This window comes from Branchiostoma belcheri, unplaced genomic scaffold (assembly GCF_001625305.1).
Source record: "Branchiostoma belcheri isolate BF01 breed outbred unplaced genomic scaffold, Haploidv18h27 scaffold255, whole genome shotgun sequence".
Classification (NCBI taxonomy): Eukaryota; Metazoa; Chordata; class Leptocardii; order Amphioxiformes; family Branchiostomatidae; genus Branchiostoma; species Branchiostoma belcheri.
In genome coordinates this window covers 213,566-235,388 of record NW_017803860.1, presented here as the reverse complement: position 1 = coordinate 235,388, position 21,823 = coordinate 213,566, and the positions used below count along the sequence as shown (strand labels likewise).

At 44.0% G+C, this 21,823-nt stretch overlaps 1 protein-coding gene across 1 annotated transcript in view; it reads right to left on the bottom strand.

Annotated features, from left to right (window-relative positions):
* Nucleotides 1-529: 529 nt before the first annotated feature.
* LOC109471708 overlaps nt 530-21,823 on the bottom strand; it is a 61,201-nt gene continuing 39,907 nt past the window's right edge. Inside the window, exons 4-18 of the mRNA XM_019771048.1 lie at nt 14,128-14,333; nt 11,908-13,585; nt 9,333-11,853; nt 8,424-8,467; nt 7,820-7,993; nt 6,759-6,969; nt 6,421-6,645; nt 5,994-6,103; nt 5,593-5,704; nt 4,923-5,021; nt 4,318-4,404; nt 3,885-4,148; nt 3,405-3,443; nt 2,634-2,684; nt 530-2,480 (exon numbers count right to left, since the gene is read on the bottom strand). Coding sequence (XP_019626607.1) covers nt 1,234-2,480; nt 2,634-2,684; nt 3,405-3,443; nt 3,885-4,148; nt 4,318-4,404; nt 4,923-5,021; nt 5,593-5,704; nt 5,994-6,103; nt 6,421-6,645; nt 6,759-6,969; nt 7,820-7,993; nt 8,424-8,467; nt 9,333-11,853; nt 11,908-13,585; nt 14,128-14,333 — 7,068 coding nt within the window. The 3' untranslated portion in view covers nt 530-1,233. The remainder of the gene's footprint in view (nt 2,481-2,633; nt 2,685-3,404; nt 3,444-3,884; nt 4,149-4,317; nt 4,405-4,922; nt 5,022-5,592; nt 5,705-5,993; nt 6,104-6,420; nt 6,646-6,758; nt 6,970-7,819; nt 7,994-8,423; nt 8,468-9,332; nt 11,854-11,907; nt 13,586-14,127; nt 14,334-21,823) is intronic.

The window sequence follows — 21,823 nt, the reverse complement described above, 5'->3', positions numbered from 1 at the left end:
ACAGCTGTTAATGTCAGAGTGCTGCTTCTGCTGTCCACAAAGCAACACTGTTACAGTAGTTTCCTCTTTTGTTAGTTCTTTGTTGTCTCCTGAATGTGTTTCTGATTTCTCTCGGAGATACACGCTGCACATGGCAGCTGAACTTTCTTTCCGTATGGCTATCTTTGTAGACAAGTGATTTCTGTTGAAGTTCATCTCGCTTCCGAAAGTATTGATCTACTGTCACCAGTTAATCCGTAAATACTTTCATCCGTTTGGGTAATGATTGAACAGCAAAGTTCTTTATTCATGCACGACCACTTGTTTAAGAACAGCCGACGTTTCGACGACCGTCTGTCATCTTCATCAAGGCAATTATGACTGGTTCACTGTGTCACTGGTCACATAATTGCAGTGATAAAGATCACAGGCGGCCATCGAAACGTCGGCTCTTGTTAAACAAGTGGTTGTGAATAAAGAACTTTGCTGTTCTGTCACGATCCATAGATTCCTGACTCCATGGTGTGGTAGGTTTTCGGTGTGATACATGTTTAGTAACTGTTAGTGTTTCTGGTTGTCCTCGGCTGGTATGTGTTGCACTTGTTTTCATTTTCTCCCGGAGCTGACCGCTCACACCTGGCCAAAATAGGTTTTCCCTGGGGCCTAGGCCTTGATGGCAGGGTGTTTTGGTGTTTAGGATGATCAGTCCTAACTGTGTACTGATTTCAGCTGATGAAAAAGGATGTTGTCGTGCATTGACAATCTGGAACTCTAGATCTGTGGTTTTGTCTTGATGCCTGGTACTCAGGATGGCTTGGCCTGTGGGCCAACTGGCTTGAGGATAGTTCCTTGGTGAAGCTTCAGTCTTGCTTTGCTGGGCTTTATTCTTTGCTCAAACTTCTGGAAGTCACCTTCACTGATCACGTTGCATGAGGCTCCTGTTTCTAGTGTCTTTCCTTCACTCATTCGCAAATCTACATGCCATTTTTTTGTCACTAATTGTCATTTTGCCTACTCTTCTTGCTTCCCACTTGTATGTTGACAACATCATCATAAGTGACTCTGGCAGAGACCACAGAACTGATGCTGCTAATCTTGTTTTCTAGGATTGTGTGTGTACAGAAAGGCGATTGCTCTTAAGGTGGTAGATCGTATTATTTCAGGAACTGTTTCTTAGGGTGCACAAATACTCCAGGTCGTAGCCCCAAATTTCTCAGCACCCTGATTGTGGCGTCCACTGTTGCCCCATGACCTCTACTGATCTGCTGCTCCAGCCGTGACCCCGCAGGCCTGCAGGAAGGCATTGTGGGATTCCTCCCAGTACCTGGACGCCACGAGCTCCTGCTTGAACCTGGCGGCTTTCTCGAACTCGTATTTGCTGTAGTTGAGGATGTGCACGATTCGGTCTGCCCACCTCTTTACATCATTTGCACGATCGCGGTCGTTCACGCTGGTCTCCACGATGACTTGCTTGCGGTCCGGGTGGAGCTTACCCTTTTGGATCAAGTCGGTGATCATGTCTGCCAGGCCGGTTTGGTCGGAGATAAGGACGGGGATGCCAGCGGCGATGGCCTCCAGGCCGACCAGCCCAAATGGCTCGGAGCGGGACGGCATCAGGACCAGGTGGGCTTTCATCATGTCGTCCCTGATCTCCTCCTGGGTCCCGTACGGCAGCAGGGTGGGGTTCAGTTTGAGACTGTTCATGGCGTCTTCCAGGATCTTCTTGCTCGTCTCAAAGTCGTCCTTGCTGATGCCGCGGACACACCACCGGGCGTTCTTGATTGTCTTTATCACCTCCCTCATGGACTCTCCCACGAGGTCATGACCTTTCAGCTTCTCCACTTTCCTCACCCTGCCGATGGACAGGACGACCTTCTGTCCTCCCCCGGGTTTTACATCTTTAGCCAGGAACAGCTCAGATGGCTTTGGTAGGAAGATGTGGTGGTGGTCAGGTTTCTTATCTCCCTTGTACTTAGTGCTGAAATGGTCGAAGATCCGCTTGCCAACCGAGAAAGCTGCCTTTGCGTTGTCGACTTTATCGAGCATGTCATTCTCTTTCTCCCGTGCTTTCATGGCATTCTCACCTCCCTTGTAGTACTCTGTATCCTCGCGTATGACATGGGTGAACATGATGAGATCTGCTTTGTCCTTGTAGTACGCGTTGTGGATGTTTCTCGCTGCGGTATCTGTGATGTCAGCATGGCCGATGATGCAGGTGACGTCTTTAGGAAGGTCTGGGAAGTGGACGCTGTGGTACTTAGTAAGCCAGTCTAGTGATGGCACCGACTCCTTGTCTATTTGTACTGGTTTTATCAGCGTGACACCATCTCTGTCTGCTGCCTCCTGGTCTTCTTTGGGTACATTCAGCTGTAGGACTGTGGCGTACACGACTGCCCCATTGCTCGCCAGGGTTTGGCTCGCCTGGCAGTTGATGGTAGAAATTCCTCCCTTGGAAGTTCCATACTCGTCGTTGATCAACACGATTACTGGTAATCTGGGGCCTGTAGGAAAGCAAAAACAAAGGTCTGAATATAAATGCAGAACCGGGGTACCTATAGGAAGTCATTTGCATTAATTTTTTATAATGCTGTCTTTTTTTCACTAAGTAACTTTAACTTTTATCAGACAGTAGAAGAATTGAACCGGATAGGTACCCTTTGAATGTTGGCCACCTCCTGCTGAATCCTGACGACTGGAGGCTCCATCTGAAATACAGATGAGCAATTGCTAAAACCACTGTAGATTCATTAGATCTCATCCAATGATAATCCAGCCGTGGATTTGCTATTTTCTTCTGACATACTTTTTTCTGCACCATTGTCCACATGTCTGACACGTTTCAGATTTTTCAGGTTACTAGCAGTCTAATTTAGAAATAACAGTGGTCAGTTGCATGTGCTAAAAGTCCCTATTCCAAACAAATTGGAGCATTTTTTTTACCATATTGTCCCTGTTATTCGTTTGTTGCTGTTGCTAGCAATTTCAGTGTCCCAATATATACGTAATACTTCACACTACTTCATTTCTCTTTGAATTGGAGTATTATAGTTCAATGTTTACATGAATGAATCTATAAAGTATAAGGTTAAAGCATTCTTTCACTATGTACAACCCAATCTCAGTTTTTAACCGTCAAGACTCGGGCATGTACGATAATGTACACTTTTGGGGCTAACGTACTGTGTTGTTTCAGAATATGCCATATTTTTTTCACTACAGAGAATATTTTGCATCCATTTTTTATATGGTATTAAAAAAAACTGCTGTTCCTATCTTTGGTATAATATAACTGGCTTGTCACGTGTCTCACAGTGTCTCACATACAGTGCATCGATGCTCTGTGCTTTTTCGGGTGATACACATATTTGCTACATCTTGAACATTATGGTGACGGCTTAGCTAGAAACAAGTGGCTGCTAACTAACCTGCCGGAGGGTTTCCAGGTGCATCGTGCTCCTCGAGTTCTATAAAAATGAAACAAGAAAGGCAAAATGAACTATGTCCGCACTTATGGCCGAAATCCAGACTGAGACTGAAAACTTTCTTACACAAGGCAATATGCCTGTACAACGAGTCTTCTCAGTAGGACGTTCTTGTCTTTACTTTTAGTGCCCATTGTGAGGCGTTTTGTAATGCCATGTTTGTGTGTTTCTCTGCCATGTATATGTATGTTAATTTTTATTTGCCATACAAGTTACAACAACTAGATTCAGTGTTATTCAGCATGTTTTGTACAGGTGGCTGATTTTATGAATAAACTGTTAAGAAGGCCTAAGAAACTTTAAGAAACCCTGTATAAAGACGATAAGAAGGCCTCAATCGATTTACTTTAAAGATAACTTTTGGAAACGATAACTTTTTTAAAGATAATGATTAGTTTGGGTAAAACACGGTGCCTGCCTTACCTGGAAACTCATTCTTTAGTCCATCCACGACACTCATCAGCTTCACTTTCCTCAGAGCGTCCATCAGGACAGTTATGGTGGCGGTTTCTCCTTTCCGTTTCTTCCACTCCTGCAACGTGTCCCGGCAGCGAGACTTGTCATCACTGTACCTCTTTTCAATGTCGGTGACTTCTGCCCAGCTCAGTCCTAATTCCTCACCAAGGTCCTTCCATTCGGCCGTCGCATTATTCTTGACGTAACGGAAGTACCTGCTGACATCTGAACCTATGAGGAATATGGTAGTATGAAAATATAATATTTAGATACACATATTCCAAAATGCATCAAAACATGCACAGTTGATAGGATAGGCTGCTACTACACTCAAGATACACATGTTTGCTACATCTTGGGTATAGTCGGCTTGGCCAAAAACAAAATGCCACCAACTAACCTGCCGACGTCCCAGGAACCTTTGCACTTTCCAACTCCTCTGGAGGGTTTCCAGACACGTTGTGGTCCTGGTGTTGATCGGAACTTTCTGTAGAAATGAAACAAGATACGTTAGAATTTAATAATGTACATCTAAGGCCTTAAGAAATATTGCCAGAATGTGCCAGAATCCATCCATTGAGGGTTTTTTTCAAATTGCTGGTCTAACAATGAATCTGTCAACATTGGGTCCATCCATACAGCCGTCACATTTTCCTTGATGTAACGGAGGAACATGCTGACATCTGAAATTATGAGGAATATACTAAAACGTATCATTTCTTTAGATACACGTATTCCAATACACATCAAAACATGCACAGTTGATATGATATACTGTTGCTACATTTGGAGTCACACAGAGACTAATAGACAAAAACAAAATGGCCTCCAACTATAACCCAGTGCTTACTTCCCAGAATACTTCGTCTTTTTAAACTTTTCAACTTGGATGTTTACATCAAAGTAAACATCCACGGTTTACAGGATAGGCTGATACACATATTTGCTACAATTGGGGCACATGGCTTAGCTAAAAACAAATTGGCCTCCGATTGCGCGACTAACCTCGGGACGTTTCAGCAACTTCATCTTTTCCACCTTCCTTCTCTGGAGGGTTTCTGGTCACATCCTGGTCCTGGGGTCTTTTGGGGTGAGGAGAACTTTCTGTAAAAATTTAAAAAGATACATAAGAATTAAATCATGTCCTTCTAAGCCTCTATTGCCAGAATCTCTTAGACCAAAACTGTATATGTTGGGTTTTTGCATCATTACATAGTACATAATACATGAATGCAAAATGGCCTGGAACTTGGTGTCATAATGGCTGTAGCATCACACTAAGGATTCAGTATGGGTAACTTGCATTGAATTGTGGTGTTTTATGAAGAGTCGATTCTTGCATGGGGTTCAAAGTAAGACAATTCCATTTTAGAGGGGGGTGATATTGTGAGTAATGTTAACTTTGGGATGGTTCATTTCTGCAAAAGGTTGATATGAAACAGTGACGGTCCTTTTTGGAATGAGGAGGGAAATGGAGTGAAATATACTGTATTAGCCCCCGAGCAAATGTCAGCCTTTGTTGTGTTGGAAGTTATTTGCTAAATCAACATTCGATGTCAATGTGGCATGTTTGATTCTTCTTATAATAAAGCTTTAAGATTCATGCTAATTTGGAGATTGTTACATAAATTTCATTAACCATGTACTACTAGGTGACAAAGACATTGGTACGAACCAGGCGAACTACTTGGGAAGAAGTAGAGCCTCTTGCGAAGGGTGTGCGTCACTTCCGACTGCTGCTTGTACTTGTGCTCTTGGGTCTGAGTTTTGGCCACTTTGGCGTTTACCTGGTTGATGGAAGAAAAGCATCACTATCAGATTCACGAATTAGTCAGTTAACATTAGTCTCTTACTAACTGAGACTTACTACCAAACTAACTACGCTGGCTATATATAGGAAAATACGGGGTTAGCTCACACAGATAGCCAGAGAACACGGGGTTAGCTCACACAGATAGCCAGAGAACACGGGGTTAGCTCACACAGATAGCCAGAGAACACGGGGTTAGCTCACACAGCCAGAGAACACAAGGCTTAAGCTCACACAGATAGCCAGAGAACACGGGGTTGGCTCACCATCATGAGCATGTCATGTAGCTCCTTCATGTCGGCATGTTCAGTGATGACGTCAGCGAGGGCCTCGACCAACCACGTGCCCGTTTCAGAGTTTCTCCAGGACACGTGACCTGTCAGAACACGACGTGAAATACCATCAGGGAATAATTGTGACTTACTGATATCGTTCTCTCTCGTGCGAACATTCCATCTGAGGATTATTAGCATGCTATTGATCACTTTACAGTAGCATAGATATTATACACTCAGACTCCTTGACAGTAGCAAAAAGGCATCATGTTAGTAGGACAGTCATTCCATCTGTACAGAGCTGACGATTCTTCAGCTTAAGAATGAAACAGTTTCAGGAAATCATGAATAGACTTTGACCACTTGGTGGCAACTGGTTTTGATGAGCATTATCCGGTTCCCTGGGTTTGGTACTTACCGTGTACTGTAGCGTACATGACCAGCCGGTCGCTCGCTGTAGGTAAGGTTTCTCCGGCATCAGGACTCTCCACAGCGGCTGGAGGTGTGACCCATGTGATTGTTGGAGGAGGCGGTGACACAGTGGCCTCAGTACTTCTATTGGATGCTTCTGTCCTAGTTTGGGAGGTGCTGCTTGCTTCATCTGTGGCCGAGTCTGTTTGTTCCAGTCCCTTGTCCCTGTCACCTGGGAATAAATTGGATGGAAAGATGATTAACATGAAAGAAAAAGTTTTATCGTCCAATGGTAACTGCCCATGATTAGCTACGATTTTCAGTATACTACTAAATGCTTCTCACCTCCTCTGCAGGCCTGAATGAAGAAAAGTTTCGGCTTCCCCACGAGACTCTTGCAGGCCTGGAAACTAGAAATGATGCTGTCCACAGACACGTGCTGTCCGTCTGTGCCCAACACGCCTGTCTCTGTGCCATGGGACAGCAGGAACAGCACGAAGCAGTCGTAGCTGCTGTGATCTCTCTTGGAGACTTCCTTTGTTACAGCCTCAATTTGCTGTGGGTTCAACACAAGATGATTGTCAACTGAAGCAAAGGGAAACTATAATCATTGTTTGTGCTTGGAATGTTATACAATGTATACTAAATACATTGTACAATGTATTCACAATGTATACTAAATACATTGTACATAATAACTGACTTAGTGACAGGTGAGGTACAGTGGCAGATAAACTAAATTATGTAGTGTCGCGCTTTGCAACAATTTTGAAGAAGACACAATGTTGACAGAGCGAAATACCTAGAATGTCTTTAGCAAAACTAGTGCCTAGTATGATATTTGAACAGCTCTTATTTCAATTACTTGTATCAGGTTACTCTCCAAGCAGAGGTTTGGGTTTTGGGCTATATTTCTAGTGCATAAAAGAAACCCGATAAAAAGGACTAAAAACACGACAAAAATAGCCCCCAAAAAAACCCAAACCCCTGCGTGGAGAGTATATCAGGTACCATATAAGAAATTTCAATTTCTTATATGTTAAAACAACAGATAGCTAGGACAATTACTTTCCAACACATAGAAACCAACAGCTACTGTTACTGATGTGCCCCAGCTAATGTTACTAAATACAGCATAAATCTACTGACATGGGGGCAGAAAAGACATAGCGTGGGGTAAGCAATGCTATGTAGTGCCACGCTGTCGAACGATTTTACGCGAAAGAAGACACAGGTTTGAGAATGAGCATGTTTCTGCAGTGAAAATAGTGCCAAGATATTGGAACAGCTTTTGGAACAATTTTGATCACTTGTATCAGGTACTGTTTAAAAGATAACAACAATTATCGTGGACAATAACTTTCAAACATATAGAAGCCAATATCTACTATTCTAAATGCCCCCACCTGTGCAGTAAGGTTCTGTTTGATCTCCTGTTGCAGCTTGAGTTTCCCACAAATCTCCCCGAGTCTGTCCAGGTCCTTCGCTCCTCCCGGCCTGTTTCTTGTCGGGTCCGTAAAGATGGTGTTGCTGATGATCAGTGCAACGCCGCGCGGGTCAGAGGTCATCTTGTAGCAGTCCTAGTCAAACAAAATATAGCATAAATTAGCAAGTGGGGTCGTATGGCGTAAAGGCAGAGTGTTCAACTCAGATACAAGCGATCCCGGGTTTGAATCCTGCCCAATGCCACCGATCTTGCGTCTTTGGAGAAGGCACTTTAGACGACTTTCCTCACTTCACTCACAGCAGGTGGAAATGAGTACCTAGCTTCAGTTAGGGACGTCTCTCTGGTAGGACATTAAATGGAGGTCCCATGTTTGGGAGAGCCACACCCCACGCACTGTACAAAACTGGAACAGGTGTGTTACGCCTAAAAGGCGGTTATGCGAAAGAAACATTTGTCATGGTGCCATAACCACTAGACTCAACAAATGGTAATACACCAGGTCCTACAAACTTAACTTAAATTGAAAAAAAAAAAAAAACTATTTCAACTGTTGGCTTACTTACATTTTCTTGTTTCACTCGAGTCAGGGATGGTCCACGTCGGAAAGCTGCAAATATTGAGGCAGAAAATGTCAGTCATTGGTGTAAAGTCTTTCTAACGTACAGTCTGTAGTATGTGATGTGATGAAACATTTACATGAACTGTAATTGTAATCTGAGATATTATGCCTCCTGGCTTTTTATTGACTGTATATTTTTATATGTTTGTTATGTATAGTTGATGGTGTGCGTTAGACTTAGCGTTCCAGGTTGTGTTAACACAGGTCAACATTTTCATCTGCAGCTTCTAACATGTACCCAGTCACGAACTTATGAAATTCTATTTAATCTGCCAGAGACTCGTAATGAAACTCAGAATGACATTACCACAACGTAAATCAGACGTAAATAACCATACACAGTATAATACAGATGTTCACCACTGCCGTCACTGGCGCCCGGTTGTATCTAATCTCCAACATCTGGAACAAATAACCTCTGACCCCGTCCCACGCCTAAGATCTGACTAAAAACTATTTTCTTATCGAAACCTGACACCCCTCTGTGAGGCGCCTGATAAAAATGGAACCATCCGACAATACCTTGACCACAGGGCAAGCCAAGCCTGCACGACCGTTTTCGTCAGGGGCCAACAAAAGGTTTCATTTCCATGCAGGAAAACACATATACAAGAAAAAGAAAAGGACGTGCATCATCTGCAGCCTTATAGCAAAACGTATACCGAGTCCCAAAACAATCCGATCACCCACCCGCGAGAAATAGCTGCGAACATGAAAACTGCGCCCACTTATGTAACCTTTCTGCGGAAGAATATCTCCTTCCTCCGAGGTAAATATTATCATATGATTACTTATTAGGAAGTAACAAGATCAATATGAAAGACTCTCTACTAATAATGACATATAAACATACCGGATAATCTGGCTGGTCTGTACACCAGGTCTGCTGACGTCGATGCAAACTCGACCTCCTCACACCAGACTTCAGAATGGTCCTTTGCAGTCCGGTCCCTCAGGTCAAACTTCCACGGGTTGTCCTGTCCTGCCTTGATGCAGTGCGCACAGGTGACGTGGAGGGAGTACAGCACACCTGGCCACTCCTGCAGCAGCTGGACCAGCACCTCCAGCAGTGGGTGGACCACGCCCCACATCTCATCTGCCTGGGCAAGCCTGCCTCTGGTTGCCATGGTGATATACGTGTCGTCTGATACAGGTTTGGAAGATACCATGATGATGTGATTTAAGCCTTTTTTGTAGGCCATGACTCCATCTTTCCAGTCAACCCTCAGGCTGTCCTTGACAAGTGGATGGATCCCAACACTGAACCTCTGAAACAGTCCCCGGGGACAGAATCCTGTGATGTTGCACATCAGCTGCAGCTGCTCCTGATCTTCTGGTACATCATCTGGCCAGACGCTCTTCCAATTCTGAGGCATTTCTTCTTGCAAGTACCAAGGTACTCTGTACCAACAAGTGTGCTTGGAAGGGTCTGTTTTGTCTTGTATAATGATCTCAAAGCATAAGCCGAAATGCTGCATCAGTGCAGTAACAATGTCAGGATTGATGTCAGATGGCAACAAACATGTCATAACGTCCTTCCGGATCAGTCCACGCTTCTGAAGTTCAATTTGAAAACCTTCAAGCTGTGTGCAAGTATAATCAGCATTCGTTGCTCTGCGTGTTGAGAAAAGTGCTTTGATCTCGTGATGAAACAGATCCTTGAAGATTTCAATCAAGGCAGGAGGATCATGGAAGACGTAGTCCTTGAGTTCCGGTATGTCCGTGTACCTGAGGATGGTTCCCACCTGCTGCAGGTAAGACAGGACTTGCTCCAGTCTGTCCGCCGGGAGATCTGTGAGCTCCAAACAGTCGCTTTGCGTTATCCACTTCTGGTTTCTTGTCACTTGTTTCTTGTCAGTTGTTGAGTCGTTGTTCTCAGTTGACGATTTATCGCCCTCACCTCTAGTGATTTCCAGTTCCTCTGTTCCCTTGTCACGTAGCCCGTAAACTTTCTGTTCAAACTCCACCCATGTCCGCGGGAGGATCTTTTTAAGCGTAGGAAACAGCTTGGTATTATTTGCTGACTCCAGTATGTGATTCTTTAGCGTGTCCAACCCAGATGTTGGTTCTGCAGAACTGATGCAGTACATTCCAATCAGTCGCAATGGATGCTTCAGGAGGCTTTGTGTGCGTTCTAACTGCTGTTTTATTTGTTTTTTTTCCTCATCGCTTTTGGCCTCTTTAGATCTTTTGTTGACTTCCCTGATTTGGCGCTCTGTATTACGTTTCCATGTATCCATCTGCTTTTGGAACTTTTCTTCGATGTCCTTCACTTTACCATTTATTTCTGCCTCACTGCACATGTCCTTCTTGCTACCCACTATTGTAACCACTGCCCCTGGCACGCGGGCATTCAGTGTGTCCAACCAGAACCCCACGGCTTCTGTGTACCTCTCTTCACTGCATCTGTATGTCTGCAGGTTCACCAATAACAGATGAAAGGCATCTGGCGTCAGAAAGAACTGATGAGTGAGATGGTACACGTCTTGGCCACCAAAGTCGAACACTTCAAACGTGATGTTGTCATCAGGTGCCCACTGAGTTATCTCTACACAGTGTGTGCGGTCCTCTACTTCTGTCAGGGTGGACTCGCCACTGTCTAGCGTCTGTACCAGGCTTGTTTTTCCCGCCATTTTCTCTCCCAATATGACAACTTTCAAATGAGCACTTGTGTTTTCTTCGAAGCGTCCAAGCTCCTCAAAGTACTGTCTGATAGCAGCGATCCCCTGACTGCAAACTTCAGCTGGTGGTTTTGTAAGTGCGTTGTCACTAACCTCTAGACGACATAGGTCATTCAGCAGACCAACCTCAGTGGGTAACGTCTGTAGTTGGTTATTGCTCAGGTCCAGCCGTTCTAACTGTGTCAGTCTCCACACTTCCGCGGGTAACGTCTGTAGTTGGTTCCAGCTCAGGTAAAGCCATTCTAACTGTGTCAGTCTCCCCACTTCCGCGGGTAACGTCTGTAGTTGGTTACAGGTCAGGTCCAGCCTTTCTAACTGTGTCAGTCTCCCCACTTCAGGTGGGAGTGTGCGCAGCTCGCACCCGGACAGATCCAAGTGTTTGACGTTAGTGAGTTGTCCGATTTCCGCGGGTAACATCTGTAGTTTGTTAAAGCTCAAGTTCAGCCATTCTAACTGTGTCAGTCTCCCCACTTCAGGTGGGAGTGTGCGCAGCTTGCACCTGGACAGATCCAAGCGTTTGACATTAGTGAGCTGTCCGATTTCCGCGGGTAACGTCTGTAGTTGGTTCCAGCTCAGGTCCAGCCTTTCTAACTGTGTCAGTCTCCACACTTCAGGTGGGAGTGTGCGCAGCCCGCACATGGACAGATCCAAGTGTTTGACATTAGTGAGCTGTCCGATTTCCGCGGGTAACGTCTGTAGTAGGTTACGGCTCAGGTGCAGCTCTTCTAACTGTTCCAGTCTCCCCACTTCAGGCGGTAACGTCTGTAGTTGGTTACCGCTCAGGTCCAGCCATTCTAACTGTGTCAGTCTCCACACTTCAGGTGGGAGTGTGCGCAGCTCGCACCCAGACAGATCCAAGTGTTTGAGGTTAGTGAGCTGTCCGATTTCCGCGGGTAACGTCTGTAGTTGGTTACCGCTCAGGTCCAGCCATTCTAACTGTGTCAGTCTCCCCACTTCAGGTGGGAGTGTGCGCAGCTCGCACTGGGGCAGATCCAAGCGTTTGACATTAGTGAGTTGCCCAATTTCCGCGGGTAACGTCTGTAGTTGGTTACGGCTCAGGTCCAGCCGTTCTAACTGTCTCAGTCTCCCCACTTCAGGTGGGAGTGTGCGCAGCTTGCAGTAGGACAGATACAAGTGTTTGACATTAGTGAGTTGTCCGATTTCCGCGGGTAACGTCTGTAGTTGGTTACGGCTCAGGTGCAGCTCTTCTAACTGTGCCAGTCTCCACACTTCAGGCGGTAACGTCTGTAGTTGGTTACCGGTCAGGCGCAGCCATTCTAACTGTGTCAGTCTCCCCAATTCAGGTGGGAGTGTTAGCAGCTCGCACCCGTACAGATCCAAGTGTTTGACATTAGTGAGCTGTCCGATTTCCGCGGGTAACGTCTGTAGTTGGTTATTGCTCAGGTCCAGCCATTCTAACTGTGTCAGCCTCCCCAATTCAGGTGGGAGTGTTAGCAGCTTGCACCCGGACAGATCCAAGTGTTTGAGGTTAGTGAGCTGTCCGATTTCCGCGGGTAACGTCTGTAGTTTGTTACGGTTCAGGTTCAGCCGATCTAACTGAGTCAGTCTACACACTACCGGGGGAACTGTTTTCATACCTGTTGCTGCTAGTTTCAGTACCCGGAGGTTGGTGAGTCCGGCCAGCCCATCCGGCAGGTGGATCCCGCTGTTCCCGCTGAGGTCCAGTTCCTCCAGCTGGGGGAGTTTCAGGACTACCGGAGGAACTGTCTCCATGCCTGCTCCTGCTAGTTTCAGTACCCGGAGGTTGGTGAGCCCGGCCAGCCCATCCGGCAGGTGGATCCCGCTGTTCCCGCTGAGGTCCAGTTCCTCCAGCTGGGGGAGTTTCAGGACTACTTGGGGAATGGTGTCCAGCTTACGGCAATGTAGTCTCAACCCTTTCAATTTGTTCATGTTAGACAACTCATCTGGTAGGGAGATTTTCAATTTTGAATCCCAGTCTGCACTTAGATCCAGCTCCTGTAGGTTTGATAGTTTCAGCACTACAGGTGGTAGGGTGTCCAGGTTACAGTTCTCTAAGTCCAGGACAGTGAGGTTGATGAGACCCGACATCTCATCCGGCAGGGTGATGTTCTCGTTGTAACTGAGGATCAGCATTTCTAACTGCGGAAGTTTCATCACGGCAGCAGGAACTGTTTTAAGGTTACAGTTATGCAAACACAGCACTTTTAGATTGGTCAGTTTGGTCAGCTGATCGGAGATATCGATGTTCTTGTTGCCTGTCAAATCTAAGACCTCCAATTCCTGTAGTTCAAACACTTCCTCGGGTAGTTGAGCCAGAGGTTCGAAATCACTACCATATTCACGAGACAAGTTCAGTGTCAAGAGAGTTCTTTTCCCAATCATGTCCCATTCTTTTGGCTTCATCTTGTTTTTAAAACTTGACAGTTTAGCCATGTCGATATTTCTAGAATTGAATAATTGTGAGAAAATGATACATGTAAAAGCAATTTATAATTATGGTGTTTTTATGATTAGCTTTGTAACCCTTTTAAAGTTCCATGTCTAATACATTGTAACAATGTATGATTATACATGTACATGTATTTACACAAGTATATCTCCTGCATAGTTCATACAGTGGATGAAATTAGAACATCATTTGCTCATTAATTACTGCTGCTAAACTTCGCTCATGTACTAACAGTTAAACTGTTACTGTTAATCTCTAAGCAGCTCCTACTCCAACTCCTAAGACAGCATACATTGGTCAGGAGTGACCATTTGCCCTTGTAGCTAGTGGATACTGTTTTCACACTGTAAGAATCTGCTTGGAGATTAACTGTACTACATGTACCTAAATTATGATGTCATGATTGTGCAATGGACCTGTCAACACGAAAACTGCAAAAATAAGACCACAGAGAGCACTTAAAGATTTACAATAACATATACACCAACATGTTGCAAAGTAGTCTAATATGACAAAGTATGATTTCTGAAGCATACTGTTGCCTGGGCCCAGGATTCTCCTCCACATCCCCTGCAAGCTTCAGCATGAGTTGTGAGATGACCATCCACACCAGCAAACATGACGCCACCCTCAGCAGCAAACACGGCGCCTCTGGCGAGCAGCACTGGGAGTCCCACCTCAGGTTCCTGAAGCAGCCTATCCGGGCCCTGTAGGTGCACAGGTCAACCCCCATCCTGACGGCCTGTGGAGTGGAGAGGGAAATATTATATAATAGCATTCTACATGCTTGAAATGAAATTGTGTATGACAGTCAAACTTGCCCAAGCGAACACTTCTACAAGCGAACCATCTGGCCATAACGATTTTTCTCCATCCCGACATTTTTTTCCCAAAGAATTTTCTCTGTCAAGATGTTTTTTCCGGGACCCATAAACTTTAAAATCTGTGTCTTGTCGCAATGCTGTTTTGTAAGACTAAGAAGACCACTTGTCTAAGAAGGCCACCTTTTCCTCAGTCTCCTGGGTAGACGTCTTATAAACAAGTTTGAATGTACATAATTTGCATTACCATATAATTTTAAGAACTTTTCCTCAGACTCAGAATTACTAAGTCTGTTCATAATGTGGAATGAAATTAAGCCTAGTGTGGCGGCGGAGAAGACCATCAGTTTTCAACAGGAATGTACTTCGCTCATACCCTTCGCTCATATTTTTTTATAATCATTCTTTTTATTGATTTTCACAAACATAAGATACACACAAAGAAAAACTTATACTGAAGGGACATGTAGAACACAGGAAAAGATAAATAAAACCAGAAAACAATGATCATCGCTAGGTGGCGCGCTACCAACCACACGTACTCTCCGTAGCTCCCGTCACTCGGGTCTACAAAAACGTCTTTTTCTGGACTTTAAGTGTGCATCTACCTTCAATCTTCAGCCTGAGGCTTTGTTAAGAACACTAGAAGGGAACTCGCCAAAAAATTGCCGGAATTTGAAGTCCTGTTGGATAGATTTCGTTAATTTCCTCCAACCGAGTATCAGTGGGGAGGGCGCTGTCCTGCTCTCCTTTGTTCTACTTCAAGTGACGCTGGGCCCCTGGCTCTGCTAGCTGACATCAAGACGACACAGCACAATGACGAGTCCTTCACCAGCAGTCTTGGATCTAAAAGCCAGGATTCTAAAGCGACTTGCAGCTTTTGAACGTCATCAAAACAACCCACCATGGCAGGTTGATAGGATTGGCGAGATAGCGACTGACAACAATTCCACCACTTTGGAAGCGCTGAAGGAAGTCCGACAGGAGCTGTTCACAGAGTTTGAAGGTCTTCCGAACAAGCCAGAGTCTTTGTTAGACGGAAGGTTAGTAAGACGTAATAAGAACACGTCACAGCGCTATACCTTGATAAAGGACATTATTGCCCTGGTAAACTTCAATTAAACATGGAAGACCAGTCAAAAAGAACTGCGTGACTGCATACGTTCTAACCTTGAATCATACACGCTTAGCCAAACAAGCGACAGTAATGATACACAGTTATTAGGAGAGGAGTGTGCTCCAAAGTATGACCTACCACAAGACAATAATGTAGCGCGGCCACCAAAACGAACCGGAAGTCAACAACATTCCGATAAGTGTTGTCTTCTATGTGACACTGTGCTTTCATGTGATGAGTCTACACAACGTGTACTAGCTGTATGTGCTTCCTGCAAACTACTCCCAAAATCTGTAAAAAGATTAACAGACACGATCCACCAGTTACAGGCAGAGGTCAACAACCTTAAGAACGGTGTAAGTTGTGACCCAAAAGAGGCCAAACTGAATGAAGATCTCACCACGGAGGTACAACGACTTCGAGACGAAAATGCTTCGCTCGTGAAGATCGTCGACGAGTTGGTACGACAAAAGCCTGACGCGTGGGAATCACCAGGGAGAAGAAACACAGTACGTCAGGGGGATGTAAACAAACCGTCGCACGCCCACAGCGTGATCAGAACGTCTAATCGGTTCTCCCCCCTGGACTCTACAGTCGGTAGAGACGAGCGTCACTCTTCAGTTGAGTCTGACTTTCTGGAAACTGAAACTCAACAGATTGAAACCTACAGAAAATATCAGCAGGCTCGGTTCTACAACACAAAATCTGCAGGAGGTACTGCTATTATAGGTGACTCTATGATAAACCACCTAAAGGGTAACAAGATGTCTAGGAAGAAGAACGTCAGGTGCTTTACTCACCGTGGGGCGCGGGTAGAACAGCTCATTCCATCTGCCCTGAGGATCGTCCAAAGAGAAAAGCCGAGTACTGTCATTCTCCATGCCGGTACAAACAACAACAAGGATCCCGCTCACCTGGTAACGGACAAAGCGTACCACCTGGCCTCGTCATTACAGCAATGTGGCGTGCCTAACATTGCTGTCTCCAGCGTGATCATACGGACCAACGAGAACATGGAATGGACCCGTCAAGTCAACAACGGTTTGTCACAGATGTGTTCCAACAACGGCTGGTACTATATCAACAACAACAACATCGGACACCGTCACATTGGTCCTGATGGGGTGCACCTCAATGGATACGGCACCACCCAACTTGCCAAGAACATGATTGCGTTCCTGAGCAGCACCCGCCCGGCGAGAGTTCGAGACGACACGTCCTTTGCCGACGCTGTGAGGGCCCCGCCGCAGAGACCACCGGGTTTTCGAGGGCGAGGCACCCCGAGAAGCCTATGGTAGTAAAACAGGTTAAAAATCTCCCATCATTTCTACTATGTAACGCAAGGTCCTTAGTTAATAAGCTTGACGATCTAGCTGACTCAATGACTAGACATGGAATTGACATAAGTGTAGTATCTGAGACATGGTTCTCACCCAACCATCCAACTGAATGTACACATATAGATGGTTTTAGTCTGTTCTCTAAATGTCGCACCAGTCGTGGTGGCGGCGTTGCCATTTACGTTAGAGAAACAATACCTGTGGAAGTTATTGATTTTATTGAAACACCTATAGAACTAGAATGTTTATGGATATTAGTTAAACCGTATTGGACACCGCGTCGAATTACAAACATTGCCATTTGTGTTGTCTACAATCCTCCAAACTCGATGTACGAGGACATGTTAGCCAAATATTTGATTGACAGCGTTGATAAGATTAGTACAAAATACCCCCAAGTGGGGATCTGTGTAATGGGAGACTTCAACAGATTTGAGATCAAAAGTCTTATAAATGGAAGTCAGCTCGAACAGGTAGTAAATCAGCCTACTAGGGGTGAGGCTGTGCTTGACTTAATAATATCAAATTTGAAGTCCTTCTATTTAAATCCCCGTATTGAAGAGCCCCTCGGCCTTAGTGATCACAATACCGTTATATGGATGCCCAAAGACCATAAGCCGAGCAACAGGAAAATAACGTCCACCTTCCGACAAATGAGAGATTCCAACGTCCGATCCTTCGGACGCTGGATTTCGGCCTACCCGTGGACCGAAGTCATCGATGCCCCAGATGTCCAAAGCAAAATAGACAAATTTTACCACATACTACATGTCCAAATAAATAAACATTTTCCCTATAAATCTATAGTTAAACACAACACTGACAAACAGTGGATAACTGCCCAAATCAAATCTACAATAAAACGACGTCAAAATGCATTTCATACTGGAAACATGACACTTTATCGAAGTCTACGTAATAAGGTTATTCGTCTATGTACAAAAGCAAAAAAGCAACACTATGTCTCCAAAGTAAAACATCTTAAGACAGATAACCCTGCTAAGTGGCATAGTTCTCTCCGTAAAATGTTAAATTCTCGTAAACCACAGGTGTCTATTAGGCTTCCCAATGACCCTCATGCAAATGAAGAAGACACAGCAAATATCATTAATAGGCATTTTTCCTCTATTGTAAATGATTTACCCCCCTTGGACCTGACCTCAATACCTTCATACTTACCGTCCCCCTCAAAACCACCAACAATTTTGCCATGGGAGTTATACGAAACATTAAAACGACTCAACCCTCATAAAAGTAGTGGTCCGGATGACTTACCGCCCAAAATTGTTAAAATGTACGCGGCTGAGTTCAGTGACGTTTTATCTCATATATTTAATTCATCTTTAGATGAAGGATATGTCCCTACTCAATGGAAACAAGCAATTATAACCCCAGTTCCCAAGAAGATACCAGCCTCTCTCGAAACCTTAAGACCAATATCCCTTACCTCCATCCTTATAAAGACATTTGAATCCTACATCGTTAAGTGGATTCTTCAGGACATATGCAAAGTGGTAGATCCCAATCAGTTTGGAAGCAGGAAAGGAAGGTCTACGGTCCATTATCTAACCAGTTTAATTAACTACATAGTCCTTGGTGCTAGAAACCCCTAAAAGCGTTCAAACACTACTAATAACTGATTTCAGTAAAGCATTCGATAGGATAAACCACACCAAGCTAATTAACAAGATGTTGACATGTGGGGTAAGGGCGTCAATTATGCCTTGGATATGTAGCTTCCTCACAAACCGTAGCCAGTGCGTCCGATACCGTACCAAATCCTCAAATTGGGAGGGAATCTCATCTGGAGTGCCTCAAGGCACTAAATTGGGACCGATTCTTTTTCTTATATATGTCAATGACGCCTTACAAGATGACATTCTAAATCGTTATAAATACGTAGATGACCTGTCGGTATGCGAGAGCAGACTTTTCTGTGAAGCGAGCCTAATTCAATCATCTATGGACCAACTCAACTCCTGGGCAATTAATAATGACATGAAGCTAAATGACGATAAGTGTATGCTCATGACCTTTTCCTTTATGAGAGACTGCCCCCCACCCCCTAATATAACACTTCATAATAAGCCCCTAATGTATACCGAATCCGCCTGTATTCTCGGTTTATGGCTCTCAGGAGACCTGAAATGGGACAAACATATTGAAATTATAACAAAGAAGGGGAGCTCACGTCTTTTCTGGCTGAAGAAACTGAAACATTCCGGACTCCCTGTTCAAGACCTTTGCGATTTCTACCAAGGATACATACGCCCGACCCTTGAATATGCGGCCCCAGTTTGGAATTCAAGTATCTCTGTACATCAAGTAATAAAAATCGAACGCATACAAAAACGAGCAGTAAAGATAATCCTTGGCCCCCTGTACACGTCTTACAACATCGCCCTGTCCCAATTATGTTTGCCGTCCCTAGAGAAAAGAAGAGAAACCCTTAGCCTTAAGTTTGCAAAGTCCCTCCTTAACTCCCCTTCGTTCCGACATTGGTTACCCCCATCCCGCTCAGATATCCATGGCAGATGCCTGAAGGGGGCCAACCAACTCGACATCCCTTTGACGAAAACAAAGCGGTACAAAACGAGCCCAATACCCTACTTCACTGATTTGTTAAATAAACAAGCAGACCTAGGTTGAAAACTCCCAGTACCGGACCAATATTGTTTTTAATCACTTACGGATACTTCTGATCTATATCTAATTTATAACTGTGTACAGCTAGTATTTGTTTAATTTGTTTGTACCTAGTCTGTCAATGTCCTTTGTTTAGCTCACCTTATTGTTTAGTTGTTTTTAACCTGTGTACGCAATTCAGCGGTTTAAACGCTGCCATGTACAAGGATTGTTGTCAATAAACTATTATTATTATGATTAATGGTTACATATTTGAATAACAGACAAAAGTGTTCTCTACAATGTTTTCAACGTTTCAGCTATTTTTCTCCATTTACATATGTGTTTTTTTATTTTATCCATCCTTTTTGCTATAATATGTTCTAATCTATGAAAGTATGATGCGTATGAGATGAAAGCTTGCAGGTTGAGAGAGAATTGACGGTTTTTAAAGATGAATTGCTTTCCTAGGAGGATTATTAAATTTGAAGAAGCTGAACACCGACCATTTAAGTCACCGAAAATAACCTTAAAAAGATCCAGATTTAAACGTTCCCTAGTATTGTTGAAAAACCAGTCTTCCACTTGTATCCAAAAATTTGTAACAACTTTACAATGAAAAAAAGATGGAAGACTGTTTCTTCATCTTCATTACAATAACTACATAAGGGCGACTCCACCAACTTCCAAGTGTACAAAGTTTTGTTAACGGTCAAGTATTTGAACAATAATAATTTATGTTGGAACATGCGAGAACTTGAGTCAATTGAAATTTTGTAAGGTAGGCTATACACCTTTTGCCACGGTATGGAAAATAAACTGTGAGATTATAAGTGTATTTACTAAAGTGATTTTCCCCATAATCAATAGTGCTTTTCCTTTCCAGGGGTTTAAAATTTTATCTATTTTCATATACTTTCGGTCAAAATTAATTGATACTATATCCGTAAATTTTATGGGGATATGGATCCCTAAAATGTCTGTAGGCCCATCAGTCCATTGTATGGGCAGAGAAGTGGGTAAAAGAAAATGTGTACCTTTTAGGGAGCCAATACGGAGAACAGAGCATTTGTCAAAGTTGGGGACTAGACTAGATAATAAAGCAAAGACATCTATATCTTTAATAAGGGAGTACAGGGAGCCAACGGTTGGAGCAAGCGGAAAATTGGTATCGTCTGCGTATTGTGAGATTTTTGCTTCCATGCCATGGATATTTAAACCTTTTATTTTATTATTATTAGCAAGAATTTCAACTCCTAAAATAAAGAAGAGATAGGGGGAAAGTGGGCACCCTTGGCGTACTCCACGGGTGAGGGGAAATGATTCAGAAATATACCCATAATTAATTACCTTACTAACAGCATTGTTATACAAAATTTTTGTCCAACTAAGAAAAGAATCCCCAAAATCAAAATATCTTAGCACTTTAAAAATGTAATCTTGTCTTATTTTGTCAAACGCTTTCTGAAAATCCGCAATGAAAATTAAGCCCGGTTTTCCGTTAGATTCATAATATTCTATAATTTCTAAAATCTTTCGTATAATGGCGCTAATATTTCCTTCTTGTAAAAAGCCAGTTTGATCGTATGATACAAGACTTGAGAATTACCTTTTTCATGCTCAATGCTATACACTTCGATAATATTCTAGTATCACAATTAACAATGTTATGGGTCGCCAGATTTTAATGCAACTGGGATTTTTGTCTTGTCCAGTGGGGTCTTGTTTTCGCTCATATTACTTCTACACACATGTAACCTTAGCATCCTGAGGGGCCTGGTAGAGGCTACTGTATGGTGGGTTACTTCTACATACATGTAACTTTAGCATCCTGAGGGGCCTGGTAGAGGCTACTGTATGGTGGATTACTTCTACACACATGTAACCTTAGCATCCTGAGGGGCCTGGTAGAGGCTACTGTATGGTAAGTTACTTCTACACACATGTAACCTAAGCATCCTGAGAGGCCTGGTAGAGGCTACTGTATGGTGGGTTACTTCTACACACATGTAACCTTAGCATCCTGAGGGGCCTGGTAGAGGCTACTGTATGGTGGGTTACTTCTACACACATGTAACCTTAGCATCCTGAGGGGCCTGGTAGAGGCTACTGTATGGTGGGTTACTTCTACACACATGTGACCTTAGCGGCCTGGTAGAGGCTACTGTATGGTGGGTTACTTCTACACCCGTGTAACCTTAGCATCCTGAGGGGCCTAGTAGAGGCTACTGTATGGTGGGTTACTTCTACACACATGTGACCCTAGCATCCTGAGGGGCCTGGTAGAGGCTACTGTATGGTGGGCTACTTCTACACACATGTGACCCTA